Below are 21,042 nucleotides of genomic sequence, written 5' to 3' on the forward strand. Positions count from 1 at the left end.
GTCCTGAGGCCTGGTTGAGCTCGCACCGACAATCGCAGGTTTCGGACTCGGGGCATGCTTTGGGGGGCTCAGGGCTCGCGGGCCAGAGCTGGGGGCGGGGCAGCCCAGCTACTTGGGCCCCACGGGCTTTGCGGGGTGGCGTTTGGCTCGGTCTTCATGTCGCCCTTGGGGAAGCGCCTGTAGAGGGCGCCCTTGAAGAAATAGGTGTCACCTGGGGGAGCAGAGCTTGAGTCCTGGGCCGGCTTCTGTGCTTCTGGCTCTGTGATCAAGGAAGCACCAGGCTGAAATCCTCTAGTCCTCAACCAACTCACCAGGTTACCGAGACCCATGCACCATTATCCATAAGGAAGTCAGGGGCCTGGCCTTGCCCTTCCACATCCGGAACCCGAGTATGTCCATCAGAGCCACATTCTCTGCTGTCACTACTGGGCCCCCTGCCTCCCTGTGCCCGCCTCTCAGAGAAGCCTGAACGCAGGCACCTGATTCCATTTGAGCAACTGTTGTTATTTTATTGTGTTCCTTTCAGGGGAAAGTATGAACGCAGTGCCCACTACCACAGATGATGCAGTCAAGTGTCCCACACTTGCAGAAGTCACAGGGGTCAGCACATCCGGAGTGCAATCGAGGTGGTTTGGCTTGGTGTCCCACCCAAATATCATCTGGAACTGTAATTCCCACATGTCAAGGGAGGCACCTGGGAGGAGGTGATTGGATCATGGGGGCGGTTTCCCCCATGCTATTCTGGTGAAAGTGAGTTCTCACCAGATGTGATTGTTTGATGGAGTTTTGCTCTTGTTGCCCAGGCTGGTGTACGATGGCACAATCTCGGCTCACTGCAACGTCGTCCTCCCAGGTTCAAGCGATTCTCCTTCCTCAGCCTCACAAGTAGCTGGGATTACAACACACGCCACCACTCCCAGCTATTTGTTTTAGTTTTTTTTTGGGAGGCCAACGCGGGTGGATCACGAGGTCGAGAGTTCGAGACCATCCTGGTCAATGTAGTGAAACCCTGTCTCTACTAAAAATGCAAAAAAAAAAAAAAAAAAAAAAATTAGCTGGGCATGGTGGCGCGTGCCTGTAGTCCCAGCTACTAGGGAGGCTGAGGCAGGAGAATTGCTTGAACCCAGGAGGCGGAGATTGTGGTGAGCCGAGATGGCACCATTGCACTCCAGCCTGGGTAACAAGAGCGAAACTCCGTCTCAAAAAAAAAAAAAAAAAAAAAAGACCCTTGCTATGCTTTAGCAAAGAGATTGGTGGCCCCTGCCCTGTGAAACTTTGAACTTGAGAGAGATGATTTAGCATGTCTTGCAGTAGAAATTTGTTTACTTATTTATTTATTTATTTCCTTCTTTCTTTCTGACGGAGTCTTGCTCTGTCACCAGGCTGGAATACAGTGGCACGATCTCAGATAACTGACATCTGTGACTCCCTGGTTCCAGTGATTCTTCTGCCTCAGCCTCCCAAGTAGCTAGGATTCCAGGCACGCACCATCACGCCCAGCTAATTTTTGTATTTTTAGTAGAGACAGCATTTCACCATGTTAGCCAGATGGTCTTGATCTCCTGACATCGTGATCCACTCGCCTCGGCCTCCCAAAGTGCTGGGTTTACAGACGTGAGCCACCAAGTCTGGCCAGCAGTAGAAATTCCTAAGCAACAAAGCATTCCGCAGGTGACCTGTCTTTTCCTGAAACCATATGGTTATACACACTGACAAAGAGATGGTTTGAAATTAGAACTTAAGTTTAAAACGGAAGCAGAGCGTAAAGAAATGGAAAATTTGCAGCCTAATCCTGTGGTAGAAGAGAAAAACCCATTTTCTGGAGAGAAATTAAAGGTAGGCCCAGGGCCCGGCTGCTCTGTGGGCCGGCAGGTGTGCAGAAGACAAGAGCTGAGCTTCGGGGGCCTCCGCCTAGATGTAGGGAAGTGCCTGCACCACCAGGTAGAAGTCGGCTGCAGGGGCGGGGCTCATGGAGAACAGCTGCTGGGGCAATGCAGAGGGGAAATGCAGGGTTGGAGCCCCCACACTGAGTCCCCACTGGGGCACTGCCTACTGGAGCTGTGAGAAGAGGACCACTGTCCTCCAGACCCCAGAATGGCAGATCCACCAAGAGCTTGTACCGTGTGCCTGGAAAAGCCACAGGCACTCAACACCAGCTCATGAAAGCAGCTGCGGGGGCTGGACCCTGCAGAGCCACAGGGGCGGAGCTGCCCAAGGCCCTGGGAACCGCCCCTTCATCAGCGTGCCCTGGATGTGCGACATGGAGTCAAAGAGATCATTTGAGAGTTTTAAGATGTAAGGACCGCCCAGCTGGATTTGGGATTGCCTGGGGCCTATAGTCCGTTTTTTGGCCATTTTCTCCTGTTTGGAATGGGAACATTTACCCAATGCCTGTACTCTCAGTGTATCTTGGAAGTAGCTAACTTGCTTTTGAATTTACAGGTTCACAGGCAGGGAAGACTTGCCTTTCACAGCTGAGACTTTTTATTTGGACTTTTGGGTTAATGCTGGAATGAGTTTAGACTGGGCGCTGTTGGGAAGGCATGATGGTGATTTGACACGTGAGAAAGACGTGTGATTTGGGAGGGCCCAGGGCAGAATGAGATGGCGTGGCTCTGTGTCCTCACGCAAATCATCTCAGATTGTAATCCCGACATGTCAAGGGAGGGGCCCGGTGGGAGGTGACTGGATCATGGGGGTGGTTTCCCCCAAGTCGTTCTGGTGTAAGCGAGTGAGTTCTCACAAGATCTAGTGTTTTAAAAGTGGCGGTGGACTGGGTGCGGTGGCTCACAACTGTAATCCCAGCAGTTTGAGAGGCTGAGGCGGGTGGATCTCCTGAGGTCAGGAGTTTGAGAGCAGGCTGACCAACGTGGAGAAACCCCATCTCTACTAAAAATACAAAATTTGCCAAGCGTGGTGGCACACGCCTGTAATCCCAGCTACTCAGGAGCCTGAGGCAGGAGAATCACTTGAATCTGGGAGGTGGATGTTGCAGTGAGCCGAGATTTCACCGTTGCACTCCAGCCTGGGCAGCAAGCGTGAAACTCCATTACAAAAAAAAAAAAAAAAGAAGGAAAGAAAAAGTGTTTGGTGGCTGGGCACAGTGGTTCACTCCTGTAATCCCAGTACTTTCGGAGCCTGAGGGGGGTGAATCACCTGAGGTCAGGAGCGTGAAACCAGCCTGACCAACATGGTGAAGCCCTATCTCTACTAAAAGTACAAAAGCTAGCTGGACATGGTGGTGCATGCCTGTAATCTCAGCTACTCAGCAGGCTGAGGCAGGAGAATCGCTTAAACCCTGGGAGGTGGAGGTTATACTGAGCTGAGATCACACCACTACACTCTAGCTGGGCGACAGAGTGAGACTCTGTCTCAAAAAAAAAGAAAAAAATAATAATGTAATAGAACCTAATAAATCACAGATACTTCTAATGTCATCTAGTATCCCAGTCCCCCATAAATAAAGCGTGGCCTTCATATAACCATTTTACAAATGAATGAGCAACTCCTGCGTATCTCACGTCTGGGATACTTTCCAGAGGCAGGAGCCCCGGGGAAGGCCAAAGAAGGGCACCTGTTCCCAGACAGGCAGAGCTCTCATGGGGTCCTGGCAATGCAGCAGTATTGTGTAAGTAAGTGAGTTCTCACAAGATCTAATGTTTTAAAAGTGTTTGTCAGTGGACTGGGTGCGGTGGCTCACAACTGTAATCCTAGCAGTTTGAGAGGCTGAGGCGGGTGGATCACCCGAGGTCAGGAGTTCGAGACCAGCCTGACCAACATGGAGAAACCCTGTCTCTACTAAAAATAAAAAATTTGCCAAGTGTTTTGTGGTATTGGGTGGCTGTGATCACAGGAGCACGGCCTGTGCAGTGCACTCCAGCCTGGGCAACAGGAGCAAAACTCCATCTCAAAAAAATAAATAAATAAAACAGTGTTTGGCAGTTCCCCCTGCCCGCTTCTCCTGCTGCCATGTAGAACGTGCCTTGATTCTCTTTCACCTTCCCCCATGATTGTAAGTTTCCTCAGGCCTCCCCTGCCCTGTAGAACTGTGAGTCAATTAACCTTTTCTTCATAAATTACCCAGTCTCAGGCATTCCTTATAGTGGTGTGAAAAATGGACTAATACAGAAACAGATAAGCCTTGCCATGGGAAAACCACCTTTGTGATCACGGTATCTCCTCTGCCAGGTAAGTATAAGCAAGTTTTATTAAGATGCTGTTGCGACAGTGCCAGGTCAGAGCTGCAGCAGGAACGCCAGGAGGGGGGTGGGGCACAGGAGAGCAGAGGGAGGGGTCCGGGTGGGTACATGGTGACAGGGAGGGCAAAGGTGGTGTCAGTAGCTTTGCTGGGGTTCAGAGCACTTCTAGGGTGTCAGCTCCCCCTTCCCCATCGTGAGGCTCCTTAAGGGCTGGAAAAAGGACATGAAGAGCTCTGCCAGAGAGCAGCAGAAACTCTCAAACTCTTTCCAGAAGGTCTGCACTTCATGGACCAGGTCTGCCCCCTTCTTCACCCAGGCCAGAGCCATCTGGCACCACGTCTGCAGCCACTGCAGCACGGCCTGGAAGCCCTCCTTGGGTTTCGGGATCCTCAACTTCCTGGACAGGCGGTCTGTTGCCTCTGCACCATAATTCATCTCTTTTTCTTTTCTTTTTTTTTTTTTTTTTGAGACGGAGTTTCACTCTTGTTACCCAGGCTGGAGTGCAATGGCGCGATCTCGGCTCACCGCAACCTCCGCCTCCTGGGTTCAGGCAATTCTCCTGCCTCAGCCTCCTGAGTAGCTGGGATTACAGGCACGCACCACCATGCCCAGCTAATTTTGAGTATTTTTAGTAGAGACGGGGTTTCACCATGTTGACCAGGATGGTCTCGATCTCTTGAGCTCGTGATCCACCCGCCTCGGCCTCCCAAAGTGCTGGGATTACAGGCTTGAGCCACCACGCCCGGCCATCTCTTTTTCAAGTAGAGGAGTGAGCTCCTGTGGAATGGGGGTACCATTCAGGGTCTGCAGGTGGGGGTGTCAGCCCCAGGCTCTGGCCACACCCAGGCCTCTCAGCCTTTTCCTGAGTCTGGGAGACGGAAGCGCACAGGTGTTGGTGTCTGAGCCAAAGCACCATGGACAGGAGGGACTTTTCCCAGAGTCCCCTCCTCTGCATTCTCCTCCACAGCAGTGACACAATGGCTGTGTCTGCTTGGTCAGCAGGCCAGGGCCCCCATCGTGCCTTGAGTTGAAGGCAGGGCTCTGCTACTGTGTGCTGGGGAAGCTGGGGCAGCCCCTAGCTGGGCTGTCGATCCCAGCCCTGCACCCCCAGCTCAGGGGCTGGGCACACCCTACCCACACCAATATCAAGACAGGGCAGGGGTCTGTCAGGCGTGGTGGCTCACGCAAGAAATCCAGCAGTTTGGGAGGCCGAGGCAGGCAGGTCGCAAGGTTAGGAGTTTGAGACCAGCCTGGGTGACATGGTGAAACTCTGTCTGCACTAAAAATAGAAAAAAAATTAGCCTAGCGTGGACACAATGTATCCCATTGTATTATCAAAGGGGCCCTGGAGAGACAGAACCTGGAAACCACGCTTTTCTGGGGAAATCTTCACTTGGGTGGACTAGACACTGGTTGTCACCTGCCTGCTACTTAGGAGTCCATTCCACTGCGTGCAGCCCCCTCTCCACAGTTAGGAAGTCCAGATCTTTCCCTGAGCCATCTCTGAACTGTAGAGTGGGTGAGAGAAGGAAGCCACTGCCGCACCAGCTCAAAGTCTTGCTCTAGGCTTCAGCTCCAAGAGACTGACTCTCGCCCGGCAACCCTAGCCCCTCTGTGACTCTCACAAAGGCCACCATCCAAAGGCATCTTGTCATCCATCCAGACTGTTCCCGGTTTTTATGGCTTTATGGTGACGTGATTCACAGGCAATGCAATTTACTCATCAAGCTGTGCGATTCAAAGCAGAGAACTGTGTGACTATCACCACCACCCGTTTGAGAACATTTTCATCATGTGAGAGAAATTCTGCCCTCTGAGACATCACCACCAGTCCTCATTTCCATGGACAACCACTCATCTACTTTATTTTTTTCTTTTTTGAGATAGAGTCTTGCTGTGTTGTCTAGGCTAAAGTGCAGTGGCACGATCTCGGCCCACTGCAATCTCTGCCTCCTGAGTTCAAGCAATTCACCTGCCTTAGCCTCCTGAGTAGCTGCGATTACAGGTACCTGCCACCATGTCCAGGTAATTTTTATATTTTTACAAAAAAAAAGAAGAGACTGGGTTTCACCCCGTTGGCCAGGATGGTCTTGATCTCTTGGCCTTGTGATCCGCCTCGGCCTCCCAAAAGCTGAGATTATAGGCATGAGCCACCATGCCTGGCTTTTTATTTTATTTATTTATTTTGAGTCGAAGTCTCACTCTGTTGACCAGGCTGGAGTGCAGTGGCGTGATCTTGGCTCACCGCAACCTCTGCCTCCCAGGTTTAGTCAATTCTCCTGCCTCAGCCTCCAGAGTAGGTGCAATTACAAGCACATGCCACCAGGCCTGGCTAATTTTTGTATTTTTAGTAGACACAGGGCTTCCACATGCTGGCCAGGCTGGCCTTGAACTCCTGACCTCCGTTGATCCACCCACCTACGCCTCCCAAATGCTGGGATTACAGGCGTGAGCCACCGCACCTGGTGAGAACATACCATTTTTAAATGACAGCATTTAGAAAATAGAAGTAATCGCTTTCACATGACATGTTTGTGTAGCAGACATAAAGCTTTAAAGGTTATAGAACTCTCCATGGAGTCATGAGGCAGTCTCACTTCCACAGTGGCCATCCCTCCACTGGGTGCCTCATAACCAACTTTTGGGTTCCTCTCTGCTTCCTCCTCCCACTCTTCCTTCTTTTTCTTCTTCTTCTTTTTTTTTTTTTTTTTTTTTTGAGACAGAGTGTCGCTCTTGTTACCCAGGCTGGAGTGCAATGGTGCGATCTCGGCTCGCCGCAACCTCCGCCTCCTGGGTTCAGGCAATTCTCCTTCCTCAGCCTCCTGAGTAGCTGGGATTACAGGCACGCGCCACCATGCCCAGCTAATTTTTGGTATTTTTAGTAGAGACGGGGTTTCACCATGTTGACCAGGATGGTCTCGATCTCTCGACCTCGTGATCCACCCGCCTCGGCCTCCCAAAGTGCTGGGATTACAGGCTTGAGCCACCGCGCCTGGCCTCTTTTTCTTCTTCTTCTTTTTTTTTTTTTTGAGACAGAGTCTTGCTCTGTTACCCAGGCTGGAGTGCAGTGGCGCGATCTCGGCTCACAGCAACCTCCCTCAGGTTCAAGTGACTCTCCTGCCTCAGCCTCCTGAGTAGCTGGGATTATGGACTTGTACCACCATGCCGGGCTAATTTTTTAAAATATATTTTTAGTGCAGACAGGGTTTCACCATGTTGGCCAGGCTGGTCTCAAACTCCTGACCTCAAATGATCTGCCTGCCTCGGCCCCCTACAGTGCTGGGATAACAGGCATGAGCCACTGAACCTCCCAACTCTTTGTTTTTAGATTCTTCAGCAACCCTGGATTCCTTCTGCAAAGCGAGGAGATTCAGGTCAGGCCAGTTCCCACCACCACACTTCTCCCCAGGTCCATCAATGCTCAGAAGAAGGATTTCTGTCTATTCTTCTTTTTTAGACAGAGTCTCCTTCTGTCACCAGGCTGGTGTGCAATGGCCCAGTCTCGGCTCACTGCAACCTCTGCCTCCTGGGTTCAGGCAATTCTCTTGCTTCAGCCTTCCGAATAGCTGAGACTACAGGGCAGTGCCACCAAGTCCAGCTAATTTTTGTATTTTTAGTAGAGATAGGGTTTCATCATATTGACCTGGATAGTCTCCCGCTGTTGACCTCGTGATCTACCTGCCTTGGCCTCCGTAAGTACTGGGATTACAGGTGTGAGCCATTGCACCTGGCCTGTCTATTCATTTTTATTGTCCTGAGTGGGATGAATAAGCTTCTAAAATAAAAAAAATTCTGCCTCCTCATACATGGAAAAGAAACTGACAGAGGCCTAACATCATTTCCTAGCAGCCTAGAATGCCCAGGTAACTGACCAAAGCCTCCTGTCTTCCATCCTCAAGCTGATCTGTTTGTATGAGCAACTGGGGCAACCCTTCCTGGTGGCTGCCACAGCCTTGGCTCCGGGAAGCACTGTGGGGCCACTGAGGCTGGATGGCAACCTAGGAAATGGCCCCTAAGTGACTCTACTCGTGGAGGTCAGGCCGTCAGTGTGGCTCTGCGGAGAAGATATGAAGAGATTGGTCCTGTGGTGGCGGAACACTGCAGAGCCACAGAAATGCTACGAGACAGCCAGCGGCTGGCCCCCACAGTCCTAACTAGTGAAAATGCGTTTCCTGACCCCACCCTGAGTGAGGATTCAGCATAAGGTGTGGGATCTGCAAATTTAAATTTCTCGGTGATTCTGATGTGGAATAGTCTAGAAGAATAGTTACAGATGCAATCATTTAGATCCTCAATCTGTGGGGAGTGGGGACAGGGTGAACAAGGTGGCCCCAGGTTCCATCCACCCCTCACTCTAGAACTAGGGCCACCCAGGAGTGCTGAGGAGGCAGTGACTGCGCCTGAGCCAGGGTTGGTCCCCGTCTTTCCACCAGCGTTGAGTTGATGGGATCCACGCTGTTCTCTCCAGGGTGCAAGCAGGGAAAGGCTTCTTGGGGATAGAAGGGTGCCCAATTAAATGGGAGCCAGTTCTGGGACCAGGAAGGTGCCCAGGCTGGGTGGCCTGGGGAGGACGGAAACCAGGTTAATGGGGTCCCTCCAGGCACTGATGCCACCACCCAAGATATGGAGCATGGGTCCTCATGGGTGGTCTCTGGAGCTGGGTCCGGATCTGAGTCCCGGGTCCTCACCAAAGTGACAGTGACTATAGGGGGGCGTCGTGGGAGCAGAATCGGGTGAGAAACCGCGGGTGGGAGAGAGACCAGCTTCGCAGTCAGGGCTGAGCTCTAACGATCCAGGAACGCCAGGCACAGGGGTCAGGCGGGGCGGGGCTGCGGGGAGTCCTGGGACTGCGCTCGGAGAAAAGCTGGCTCTTCCCGGAAAAGGACGGTCCTGCGAAGGCAGCGCGCGGTGGAGGACAGCTGTTCCCTTCGGGTGACGCCGCGGGCCCGCCGCCCCCCACAACCGCCGCCCCTTCCGGGCTCGGGATGGTCCCACCGCCCCCTGGCGGCTTCGGGGAGGAAGGACGGGGGCGGTGACCGACGCTTGGTCTCTGCGCGCGGGCGCCCCCTGGCGCGGGCTCCGGAGGTGGCCGAGAGCGGGACCCAGCGGAGGCTGAGCCCAGCGCCAAGGGCGACCAGTCCCCGCCGCCGCCGCTCCGCGGGAGAACCGTCTCGCTTAGTCCGCGCGCAAGCCCCAGTCCCTGGGAACAGACAAGGGGCCCCCGCAGCGCCTCACAATCCCGACCAGGTCCAGCGGCGGCTGACTCGGCAGCGGAGGGCGCTGTTCCGCCGGGATGGGCCCATCAGCGGGAGGCGACGCCTCCCACCAGCAGGGGCAGGAGGAGCAGCGGGAGGGGCGCCGGCCGCCGTCCTGAGGCCTGGTTGAGCTCGCACTGACAATCGCAGCCTCTGGACTCCGGGGTCGCTTTGGGGGGCCTGGGGGCGTGGGGTCCAGCGCTGGGGGCGGGGCAGTCCAGCCACTCGGGCCCCATGGGCTGGGGGGCATTCGGCTCGGACTTGATGCTGCCCATGGGGAAGCGCCAGTAGTGGGCGCCCTTGAAGAAATAGGTGTCACCTGGAAGAGCAGAGCTTGAGTCCCGGGCCTGCCCCGCCCCGCCCCGCCCTGCTGCCCAAAGACCCCCATCACCCCAGGGTGGCCTCCATGTCCTCATTCCCCGCACCCCTCTCCCCACCCCCAGGCCCAGTAACCCGCAGGTCCCCGCGCTCCCCACCTGTGTTGCTGACGGTGACATCGTCGGGGGAAGGGGGCGCGCCCTCCCAGAGGCTGAGGTCACGAGGGTAGCCGGGGTCCGGGCGCGCCGCCGCCTCGTCGTAGCGCCAGTACTGCCGGCCACGGACCAGGTAGGTCTTCCCATTCTGCGGCCACGAGAACACGGCGTCCACCTCCTCCCCCCAGGGCAGCCCCAGCTCGGTGAGCGGCCGCGCTCCGCCCTCCAGCTGCCGGTCCTGGAACACCCAGAACTGGGGACCTGCAGCGCGGAGGCCGGGAGGTCAGGGTGGGCTCCCCGTGCCGGCCCCAGCGAGCCCCGCCGCCCGCCTCACTCACCGCTAAAGAGGAGGATTCGGCCGTCTCGGTGCCGGGCATAGGCGGCCTGCACTACCCTCACCTGGGCGGGCAGACCCTCCCAAAAGCGGTGCAGCCGCGCGGGCCGCGGGGACACCAGCTGTCCCGAGGGCTGGAGACGCCAGAACCAGGGGCCTGCAAGGGACGAAAGGGTCGGCAGAAAGGCATGAAATAGCAGGAGGTCTCCTCTCCCGGGCTGTGCGGCTGGGTGGGAGGGCTCCCATCTGGAAATCAAGGGTGCAGTGGATCTAGGGTGACCAGCCCCTCCTGGCCTGCCTGGGGCTTTTCCCTTTTTAGCACTAAAAGTCACACTGGTGGGGCCTGGTGGCTCAGACCTGTAATCCTAGCACCTTGGGAGGCTGATGGGAGAATCACTTGAGCCAGGAGTTTGAGACCAGCCTGGGCAACATAGTGAGACCCCCCATGTCTACAAGATAAAAAATAAATTACTAGCAAGGCGTGGTGGCCTGTGCCTGTGGTCCCAGCTACCTGGGAGGCTGAGGTGGGAGGATCGCTTGAGTCCAGTATTTTGAGGCTGCAGTGAGCCATGATCACACCACTGCACTTCAGCCCAGGCAAGAAAGCAATACTCTGTCCCAAAGAAGGAGAAGAAAAAAAAGTTTCACTTCCAGGGTAAGCCCACAGCTCCAGTGGGTCACTTGAAGTGGGTAGGAAGTCAACACATGTGAGGTCAGGGGACATGAGAAATGACTCACCTTTGAAGAAGAAAGTTTCCCCTCGGATGTTGGCGATGGCGTCAAAATTGCCGTCACATCGATCAGGGATGGGGGAGGATGGGCTGGGGAGGAAAGGAGAGGTGAGCAGACACTGGGGGCTGGTTTCCTCCAAGGCAGGGACCCCACCATCCCCATCTGAGGGCACTAAGGCTGGGCAGCACGTCACCCAAGGTCACAGGTGGTGGGGGACTCACCTATCTGGGGGCGCGGCCGGGGGCTGGGGAGGAGCCAGGGGCTTCCTTGTGGGCTTGTCATGTGGGGTTTGGGGTGCCTTCCCTGTGGGGAAAGAGTTAGGCAAGTGTGGGTCCCCTGGCCCTGCTGCAGAGAACACTGCGTAGGGCACGTGATGGTTTGGGGCAGGCCCCCTCCCCCTACCATAGAGCTGCTGCAGGCCATCACGGTCATCCTGAGACAGGCGGTACTTGTCTGGGTCACCCACTGGGCCCTGGTAGAAGGGCCTCATGATGGAGTTGGGGGCTGAGGAGTGGCCCAGGCCCAGAGCATGGCCGAACTCATGCACAGCCACGGCAAACAGGTCAGTCCCCTCGCCATCTGCAGGGGAAAGCAGGCAGGAGCTGAGGCCACCCCTGCACTGGGAAGCGGGGGCACAGGAAGGCCCTGTGAATACGGCTGCTGGCCAGCAAGAACAGCAGGACACCCTCCAGAGGTGGCCCCAGATTTCCCTGCCCAGGCCCTCCCCAACCTTCCATCATTCCTGTCTCCAGTCACCCAGTCAGCATGGCGGTGCTGGACACTGGACCACAGGCTGAAGAGACCCAGAGAACACACAGGAAGGGGCGATCTTACACAAACAGATGGGCCCCTCCCCTGAAAAGGGAACATTTTGTGCAGAGAAACTTGACAGGGAACAGCTTGGTGTGGTGGCTCACACTGGTAATCCCAGCACTTTTGGAGGCCCAGGTGGGAGGATTGTTTGAGCCCAGGAGTTCAAGACCAGCCTGGGCAGCATAAGGAGACCTCTGTCTCTACCAAAAAAAAAAAAAAAAAAAAAAATCAAAAAATCAGCCAGGAGTGGTGGCACACACCCAAGGTCCCAGCTACTCGGGTCCCAGGCTGAGGCAGGGAGGCAGGAGGACTGCTCGAGCCCAGGAGGGCGAGCCATGACTGTGCCACTGCACTCCAGCCTGGACGACAGAATAAGACCCCATCTCAAAAAAAAAAAGAAAGAAAAGAAACTCGAGGGGGTGGTGGGCTGGGGCAGGAACCTGCAAGATGTGGGCCATTCTCTGCAGTCAGTGCCAGCCCTGGGAGCATCCCCTCCCCACAGCTCCAGTCTATGGTCAGCGACCCCCACCCCCTCCCCCTTACCACCCATATCTGCTGGGGATGGAGGTCCTTGTCCTTAACCCAAGAACTGCCCCCATTCCTGCCCCCATCCCTCCTCCAGGTACATTCCTTCCCCACATCCCTCGAGTCCTCCATTCCCCCTCCCCCATCTCCCTGCCCACCGCTTCAGCCCCTCATCTCCCCACCCTTTACCACCCCCACTCAGGTCTTCCTCCATCTCCTTGGAAACACGGAGCTCCTTCAGCAGGCACTCTCAGCCCACAGCCTGCTGGCTCCAGCACCCGGCCTCACTCCCAGCCTCTTCCCACCGCAGCAGCCTCTTCCCTCGGGACTCAGCCCAGGCGCCAGGACCCTTTGCAAGCCCAGCTCATTGATCCGTGAGCTGCCTGCCAGCTCCTGCTCCCGCTGCTGAGAGGCCAAAAGAGACCAAGACAGAGTCACAGCGTGGCAAGCACTGCAGGGAGGCACCGATGACTCCATGCCGATCTGTTTCACAACCAGCTCTAAGGTCAGCAGTGTTCCGGCAGATTCATAGGTAACGACTTGGTGAACTGAAAAGCAAATTTCTCTCGGTCCATAAAGCCACTCGCTAAGTGTCTAAGCATGAAACGTGAGTCCTGAGAGGAGTCGCAAACACGTTTTCATTCACTTCTCACCAAACCTGTCTCCTAGGCCCATTTTACAAAGGAGGAAACTGAGGGATAGAGACTTCAAGGTAGTGGCCAGGTACCCTGGCTGTGCCGGCCTGCCTCTCAGCAGGGGCTTCAATGGTCTTGGTGAATTTCCATGTTGACTCTACGTTCTCTTGTTCCTCTGAGCCCTTTTTCTGAGAAACTGGGGGAAGTTTGGTGTCTTAATCAGGGCCGTGTCAGTCATCTTTCACTTTCTTCCCTGCCTTGCCTCTCCTTGGCCACACTAGGCTTCCGGGCCCTGCACCTCTTCCTGCACCCTTGTCACGCCATGCATCTGGGGGAAATTATACAAGCACGACTGTGCAGACCCAGCCCCATGAGATTCCTAAAGGCCAGTCCACAGGGGCACCTCCTAGCATCCTTGCGCCAGGCTCCGGCAGGCAGCTCCATGCCAGGCCCACAGCCCCTCAAGCTTCCAACCCAGCCCCAGCCTCCAACTCTCAAATGACAAATGTGTTTCCTGTTTCATCAGGACAGGACATCGATGTCATCTGTAACTTCTGGTGCACTGGGGCACACAGCTGCATATCCCCACGGTCACCTCCTGCCTCCCACCCTGCCCGGTGTGAGGACTTAGCCTTGATCACCTCCTCCAGGATAAGAACGTCCTACCCCCATCTATCCATCCAGACCCACCCATCCATCCCCGCCTCTGTGCATGCAACCTTCTGTCTATCCAGCCCTGCCTCTGTGCCTGCATCTGTCCATCCATCCCTGTTTCTGTGCATGCATCTGTCCATCCATCCATCCCTGCCTCTGTGCATGCATCCGTCCATCCATCCATCCCTGCCTCTGTGCATGCATCCGTCCATCCATCCATCCCTGCCTCTGTGCATGCATCCGTCCATCCATCCATCCCTGCCTCTGTGCATGCATCCGTCCATCCATCCATCCCTGCCTCTGTGCATGCATCCGTCCATCCATCCATCCCTGCCTCTGTGCATGCATCCGTCCATCCATCCAGCCCTGCCTCTGTGCATGCATCTGTCTATCCATCCATCCTTGCCTCTGCGTATGCACGCATCCATCCATCCATCCCTGCCTCTGTGCCTGCATCTATCCATCCATCTCCACCTCTATGCATGCATCTGTCCATCCATCCATCCCCCATTCCTTTCTTTGTATCAGCTCATCCAGCGTTGAGTGTTCACGACTGCCTCATCCTAAGACGCTCATTGGACCCATTCCCTCCCCACACCTGTGCTGCACTCTGCTCTCCCTTCCCAGTCAAGTTCTCCAGCCAGTGGTCTCAACTTAATCTTCACTTCCTCCGCTCCTCTCACGCCTAACCCCACTGTGGCCTAAATTCTTCCCAACCCGCTGGGCTTACAGACACTAAAAAAGTCACTTTGTCCCTGGATGACCAAACGCAGGCCCATGTAACTTACTGGGCTTGTTTGCTGCCCCAGCCTCGGCTGACCACTTCCTCCTTCACTCTTGTTCTTGATCACCTTTGGGCTCAGTCTTTCTCCATCTCTGTTGAGTCCTCCTCCCCTGCCACCTACCGCTTTGTGGTGGGGTTCTCCATAGCTCTGCACCTGAACTTCACGTTCCACCCTTTCTTCCCAGAAGCTCGCCAACCCCCGTGGACTGCTGGCTCTCAAGGCGGCCGCTAGCCCAGCTCTGATAGCAGCTGGTAACACACAGTATGTGGCCCGGCCCAGGCCCTGTGCTGAGAGGTGTGGGTGAATCGCTTATTTCATCAGCAAGCCCCCTCCGCCAGCAGGTACCATTCTCATCGAATTTCTCAGGCGAGGAAGCTGAGTACAATGAGGTTAAGGAAGTTGTTCATTACAAGAGGAAGTTCCCTGACTGACTGGAGTTCAACTTTGAAGCCCACATTCTTTTTTTCTTTCTTTGTTGTGACAGGGCCTCACTATGTCACCCAGGCTGGAGTGCAGTTATGGGAACACAGCTCCTTGCTGCCTCAACCTCCCCAGCTCAAGCAATCCTCCTCTCTCAGACTCCTAAGTAGCTGACACTACAACCATGTGCCACCACGCTCAGCTGAAGCCCATTATTTTTTTCTTTTTCTTTTTTTTTTTTTTTTTTGAGACGGAGTCTTGCTCTGTCACCCAGCCTGGAGTGCAGTGTCGGGATCTTGGCTTACTGCAACCTCCACCTCCTGGGTTCAAGCAATTCTCCTGCCTCAGCATCCTGAGTAGCTGGGATTACAGGCATGCACCACCATGCCCAGCTAATTATTATGTTTTTAGTAGAGACGGGTTTTCACTATATTGGTCAGGCTGGTCTCGAACTCCTGACCTCAGGTGATTGGCCCGTCTCGGCCTCGCAAAGTGCTGGGATTACAGGTGTGGGCCACTGCGCCCAGTCTGAAGCCTGTGTCTTAATGCTGCAGCACACAGCCTCCCCAGCCTTTGCCTCACCCAAACCTAGACAGGGCCTAGGCCCCCTCCCTGGCTGCCCCCTTTCCTGGTCACTCAGGCTCTCCAGCAGCCCACAGCCAATGCATTTAATATGAGGCTACAATCCAGGGGTCCTCAGGCAGGACCACCTCCCCTGAATTGCTGTCCCTGCTGCAGAGCTCCCAGAGGATCAGGCTCCTCTGCAGCTGAGACCACATCCTCACTCAGCTTCTAGGCTGTTTCTGCTTCCCATTCTGCTCAGCACATGGCCCCCGAGAAACTGCTGGCACAAGAATTTCCCTCTGGAGCTCCACCTCTGGGGAACCTGACCTCAGACAGAGGAGTCCAAACTCTAGGGCAGGATCCTCAACTTCCCATACCCACCTGCATGGCCAGCCCGGGCACGCTGCAGACTCACATCCAGACCAGCACGTGTGCCGGGCTTCTGCCAGCCTGCTCCTCCCGCTCCCGGTTCCCCACCTGCATTCCCAACAGCCATCCTCCAAGGGCCTTAACCGCATCGCCCCTGTCCCAGAATCCAGCCGGATCTCAGTGCTAACCCTGGCCCCCGACTGAAGCTGGTGATATATCTAGAATGCGAAACCCCTTAATGACTCCCTCATTGTCCCAAGTCTTCCACATGCTTTCTAGGCCCTTGGTGATCCGGGACCTGCTGCCTTCTGATGCCACATGTTTGCCTTCTGGCCTCGGATGTTCTAGGGCATTTCCCTGTGCACTGGCTCCTCGTACCCCTGACTCAGCTGGCTCACTGCTTTCCTATTGTATCTCAACCCTGTGGACCTGAGGAGAGCAGAGGCCCGTCTGTCTTGTCTTGTGCTAGTAGGCGCTTAGTGTGTATGAGTGGATATTCAGACACACACATATATATATGTATAATTTTTTTTTGAGATGCAGTTTTGCTCTTGTTGCCCAGGCTGGAGTGCAGTGGTGCAATCTGGGCCCACGGCAACCTCTGCCTCTCAGGTCCCTGCCTCAGCCTCCCGAGTAGCTGGGATTACAAGCACCCACCACCACACCCGGGTACTTTTTTGTATTTTTAGTAGAGACTGGGTTTCACCGTGTTGGTCAGGCTGGTCTTGAACTCCCGACCTCAGGCGATCTACCCACCTCAGTCTCCCAAGGTGCTGGGATTACAGGCACGAGCCACTGCACCCAGCCGATATTCGTATACATATTGAGGCAATGAAGTCACCTCTTCCAGGAAGTCTCCCCTTGCCCAAGAGCTTTGAACCAACATCTCTGAGCCGCTGCAGGTTTGAGGACTTCCTCTGCTGGGATTCTGTGCAGCTGCGTCACTGTGGGTGTTGTCATTGCCAGCCGCTCTTCTGACTCAGCTGCTGGGCAAAGATGTGTTTTCGTCTCTGTAACCCCCAGCCTCAGCTGACAGGCTTTCGTGATGGTTCATTGTGTGTGTCAATTTGGCCTGGCTGTCGTGCCCAGCTGGTTGGTGAAACACCAGTCTAGATGCTATGGTGAAGGTGCTTTGTAGACACAATTAACATCTATAATCAGTTGACTTTAAGTAAAGCAGATCACACTCCATAGTGTGGCTGGGGGTGGGGTAGGGACACAGCCAGTCAGTTAGTTCAAGGCCTTAAGAGCAAAACTAAGGTTTCCTGGAGAGCAAAAAATTTTGCCTCCAGTCTATAACTGCCTAACAAATTTTGGATTTGCTAGCTCTTACAATCCCTGTGAGCCAATTCCTTAAAATAAATCTCTACACACACACACACACACACACACACACACACACACACACACATATCCTATTGGTTCTGTTTCTCCAGAGACCCCAGTTCATAGAGCCCCCCATCAATAAATATAATTTAAACCTAATTCTTGGCCAGGAGTGCTGGCTCACGCCTATAATCCCAGTGCTTTGGAAGGCCAAGGTGAGAGGATCACTTGAGCACTTGAGCCCAGGAGTTCAGGACCAGCCTGGCAACATAGTGCTACAAAAAAAAAAAAAAAAAAAAAAAAAAAAAAAAAAAAAATTTTAAAGGCTAGTCAAGTGAAGCAGTAAAAATTTTAAAACTAGCCAGTTGCGGTAGTGCACACCTGTGGTCCTGGCTATGTGGGTGGCTGAGGAGAGAGGATCACCTGAGCCCAGGAGGTGAAGGCTGCAGTGAGCCGTGATCATGTCACTGCACTTCAGCCTGGGCAACATAGTGAGACCCTGTTTCTACAAAAAGTAAAACAAATAGCCAGGTATGGTGGTGTGCACCAGTGATCCCAGCTACTCTGGAGACTGAGAGGGGAGGATTCCTTGAGCCCAGAAGTTCAGGGCTCCTGTGAGCTAAGATTGCACCACTGCACTCCAGCCTGAGCAACAGAGCGAGACCCTGTCTCTTAAACAAAACACACAACAGAAAACATATTCTTAAGACCAGACCGGAAGAGGATCTCTCATAAGAGAGGAGATTTTACCTTTTGACCCAAAAGTCCAGGTTTCCTCATCATCAAAGTGAGTGTCCCCAGAGATGGGGTGCTCCCCGGGGAAGAAGGCATGGGCTAGGGTGCCCCCCACCCCATCAAAGGGGTAGCTGTCCTGGTGGAAGGCGCTGGCAAAGTCGATGAGGATGTCAGGCTCCTGGCCCTGAGGGGAATCCACCTCATTGAATTTGAGATCTGTCTCCATGCCCCAGGCCATCAGGGCATAGTTCATGAGGACCCGCACGGTCTCTGGCCTCAGCTGGGAACTCTGGGGGAAGGAACGCACCCTGGGGAGAGGGGAGCGAGGCGTAAGGGTGGCTGTGGAGGGTGCAGGCAATCATTCAAAGCTGGGGCCCAGCAGTCCCGCCCAGGATGCGGGTGACCCAGGGACCTACCTCCACGTCAGGGTGCGCTTCTTCCACACACTGCCACTCAGAGCGTACCGGCGCCGACGCCTGACCAGCCCCGCCACCCCTAGCACGTCAGGCAGGGAGCAGCGGGGCTTACGCATGGTGGCCACAGTCCTTGGGTCTGCGGGAGACATTTGGCAGGGAAGGGTCCACAGTAGGAGAGCCTGCCTTAATCATGGCACCAATCAACTTTCTACATGGGGAAACTGAGGGTCAGAGGGGTTAAGAAATGGCCACGCATGGTGGCTCACGCCTGTAATCCCAGCATTTTGGGAGGCTGAAGTGGGCAGATCACAAGGTCAGGAGTTCAAGACTAGCCTGGCCAAGATGGTGAAACCTCATCTCTAATAAACATACAAATAATTAGCAGGATGTGGTGGCATGCGCCTGTAGTTCCAGCTACTCCGGAGGCTGAGACATGAAAATCACTTGAACCTGGGAGGCAGAGGTAGCAGTGAGCTGAGATTGCACCACTGTACTCCAGCCTTGGTGACAGAGTGAGATTCTATCTCAAAAGGCCGGGCACGGTGGCTCACACTTGTAATCCCAGCACTTTGGGAGGCCAAGATGGGCAGATCATGAGGTCAAGAGATCGAGACCATTCTGGTCAATATGGTGAAAGCCTGTCTCTACTTAAAAAATATATAATAATTAGCTGGGCGTGGTGGTGTGTGCCTGTAGTCCCAGCTACCGGGAGGCTGAGGCAGGAGAATTGCTTGAACCCAGGAGGTAGAAGTTGCGGTGAGCCGAGATCGCGCCATTGCACTCCAGCCTGGGTAACAAGGGCAAAACTGCGTCTCAAAAAAAAAAAAAAAAAGCAAGTCAGACCCAGCTCCAAGTTGCTTCCCTTCTGAGAACACTTGGGAGTTGCTAATCACCCTTGAAATCAACCCCAATCGCCTCTCATGGACCCTGGCTGAGGCCTCTCACCAGAGCTCTTCAATGCTCCTTTCACTCCAGGCACACCAGCTTGTGGACACCCTTCTTCCACACCTTCCCGTGGCTGGTTCTTAGCTATTATCGCAGCTCATATACCTTTCAGAGAGACCTGCCCTAACCAGACCAGCTCCTTGAGGCCAATCACATTTTACTTTTTTCCAAACACTCACCACTATCTGAAATTATCTTGCATATTTATGTTCTTGATCCATCTTTCTCTCCCTTGAGAAAGTTAGCTCCATGAGAGCAGGAGCCTTACCTGCTTTATTCATCACTATACCAGTGGAGCCTGAAAGGGCGTGGCATCTGAGATATGCTCAAAGTATATTTTGTTATATATGTCTCCATTTGTTACCCAGGTTGGAATGAGGTGGTACAATCACAGCTCTTTGCAGCCTTCAACCCCTGGGCTTAAGCAATCCTCCCACCTCAGTGTTCTGAGTAGCTGGGACCACAGGCCTATGCCACTACACTCTTAAGTTTTAAAAAATTCTTAGAGATGGGGATCTCGCTTTGTTGGCCAGGCTGGTCTCAAATTCCTGGCCTCAAGCAATCCTCAAGCCTCAGCCTCCCAAAGCTTGGGATTAAGGCATAAGCCACCAGGTTCTTGATAAATGCCTGAGACCCTCTGGGGTTGGGGCCTGAGAGCAACATCTTCCTAGCTCCGTGTTCGAGGAGCAGCTGAGGTCTGAGACTGTTGGGTGGCGGTCAGGCTGGGTGCAGAGCAGGGCTGGGGAGAGGTGGGGGCCACCTACCCATTAGGCCGGTCTCTGGTAGCCCCGCGAACCTTTGCATGACCTTGATGGCATCGCTCAGCTTCTCAGGGCTCTGCAGCTGGGCCTGGGCAGGGTGGGGTGGCGGCAGGTAACCATATCGCGTCAGCCACTCCTAGGGCATCGGAGGGGACAGGTGAAGCGGGCTGGCTGAAACGCATGGGGTATCCCTGCCCACCACCATCCTCGCAGCCCTGTCCCTCCCAGGCACCCAGAACCCAGGGCCCCAGCTCGGATGTCCGCCTGCTCCCTTCTGGAGGCCCTCGCTTCAGTCCCGAGTTTGCCAGTCTTTGTCTGGACTTCAGCTCCTCATCCCAGCTCCCTTCCAGAGCCCCAGATCCCAGCCCCAAACCTCCCGACAGACCCAAGAATCCGGGTGCCCAGATCCCATCCTCGGTCACTCTGGATATTGTAATTTGGCTCCTGCCTCCTGGGGTCCCAGGAGTCCGGTCCCAGCTTCACTCTCCCAACCTCCTTGCAGATCCCAGGAGCCTGCGGACCCCGCGCTCACCACGCCCAGGCTCACGTCCTGCGCCGAGGGCTTCGGGGCGCGCGCCGGCGGCAGCAGCAGCGGCAGCAGCAGCGCGAGGAGCCGGAGCCTCAGCCGCAACCGCAGCACCTGCAGCCGCATGGCGCGCCTCAGATCCGGCCGCCTTCAGGGCTCGAAGGGGGCCTGGCCGGGGCCGCCCCGGGGAACTGGGGGAGGAGATCCCGGCTTGGAGAGGGTCGGGGGCACCCGGCGCGGAGTAGGAAGGGATGCACTGGAGGGCTGGGTGTGTCCGGGGGGTCCCGGGAAGCGCCCAGTGGAGTCAGCGGAGGGTACAAGAGGTCCCGGGTCCAGACGCTGGGTCGGGTCGGCCCGGGAATCCCAGCACGGTTGAGAAGACGCAGGAACGGCGGAGGTCCGGATTCGCCGCGACGGCCTCTCCGGGTCCCGGGGCGCTGCGCCGGCTGCCCCTCCTCTCCCGGCTCGTGCAGAGGACTGGGTGGGGCGGGCCGGGCGCACCCGGATAAGCAGTAAGGGCGCGGCAAGGAAAATGGCCCAATCTTCGGACGTCCAGCGACAAGGGGCGGGCCAAG

At 55.2% G+C, this 21,042-nt stretch overlaps 2 protein-coding genes across 3 annotated transcripts; one reads left to right on the forward strand and one right to left on the reverse strand.

Annotated features, from left to right (window-relative positions):
• Nucleotides 1–6,954: 6,954 nt before the first annotated feature.
• Nucleotides 6,955–20,687, reverse strand: MMP25 (matrix metallopeptidase 25). Of its 2 annotated transcripts, none has more exons than XM_003928447.4 (10): nucleotides 20,474–20,687; nucleotides 19,945–20,077; nucleotides 18,236–18,371; nucleotides 17,835–18,127; nucleotides 11,396–11,572; nucleotides 11,215–11,296; nucleotides 11,000–11,082; nucleotides 10,266–10,418; nucleotides 9,931–10,188; nucleotides 6,955–9,773 (listed from the first exon to the last, which is right to left on the reverse strand). In XM_003928447.4, exons 1-10 carry the CDS (start codon nucleotides 20,591–20,593, stop codon nucleotides 9,502–9,504), a joined length of 1,707 nt encoding a protein of 568 aa, XP_003928496.1. In that variant the 5' UTR covers nucleotides 20,594–20,687; the 3' UTR covers nucleotides 6,955–9,501. The 2 variants fall into 2 exon arrangements, with proteins under 2 accessions (XP_003928496.1, XP_074237808.1); XM_074381707.1 differs by lacking the exon at nucleotides 20,474–20,687 and adding an exon at nucleotides 20,327–20,469 and having other exon boundaries at nucleotides 6,956–9,773.
• On the forward strand, nucleotides 13,505–15,032 carry LOC141580677 (uncharacterized). Its single transcript, XM_074383162.1, is given in 4 exon segments — nucleotides 13,505–13,513; nucleotides 13,617–14,217; nucleotides 14,220–14,336; nucleotides 14,339–15,032. Coding segments are annotated over 4 exon segments (792 nt in total). The 3' UTR covers nucleotides 14,404–15,032.
• Nucleotides 20,688–21,042: the final 355 nt, after the last annotated feature.

This window comes from Saimiri boliviensis, chromosome 12, assembly GCF_048565385.1.
Source record: "Saimiri boliviensis isolate mSaiBol1 chromosome 12, mSaiBol1.pri, whole genome shotgun sequence".
Classification (NCBI taxonomy): domain Eukaryota; kingdom Metazoa; phylum Chordata; class Mammalia; order Primates; family Cebidae; genus Saimiri; species Saimiri boliviensis.

Bases quoted from the DNA above. Each gene is read 5' to 3' on its own strand.
- MMP25 (XM_003928447.4), bottom strand. From the start codon at position 20,593: ATGCGGCTGCAGGTGCTGCGGTTGCGGCTGAGGCTCCGGCTCCTCGCG. The intron at 18,372-19,944 runs GTAGGTGGCCCC...TGTCTCCCGCAG, and splicing joins ACCAGAGACCGGCCTAATGG to ACCCAAGGACTGTGGCCACC. The intron at 11,573-17,834 runs GTAAAATCTCCT...TTTCCCCTGCAG, and splicing joins CTGGACTTTTGGGTCAAAAG to ATGGCGAGGGGACTGACCTG.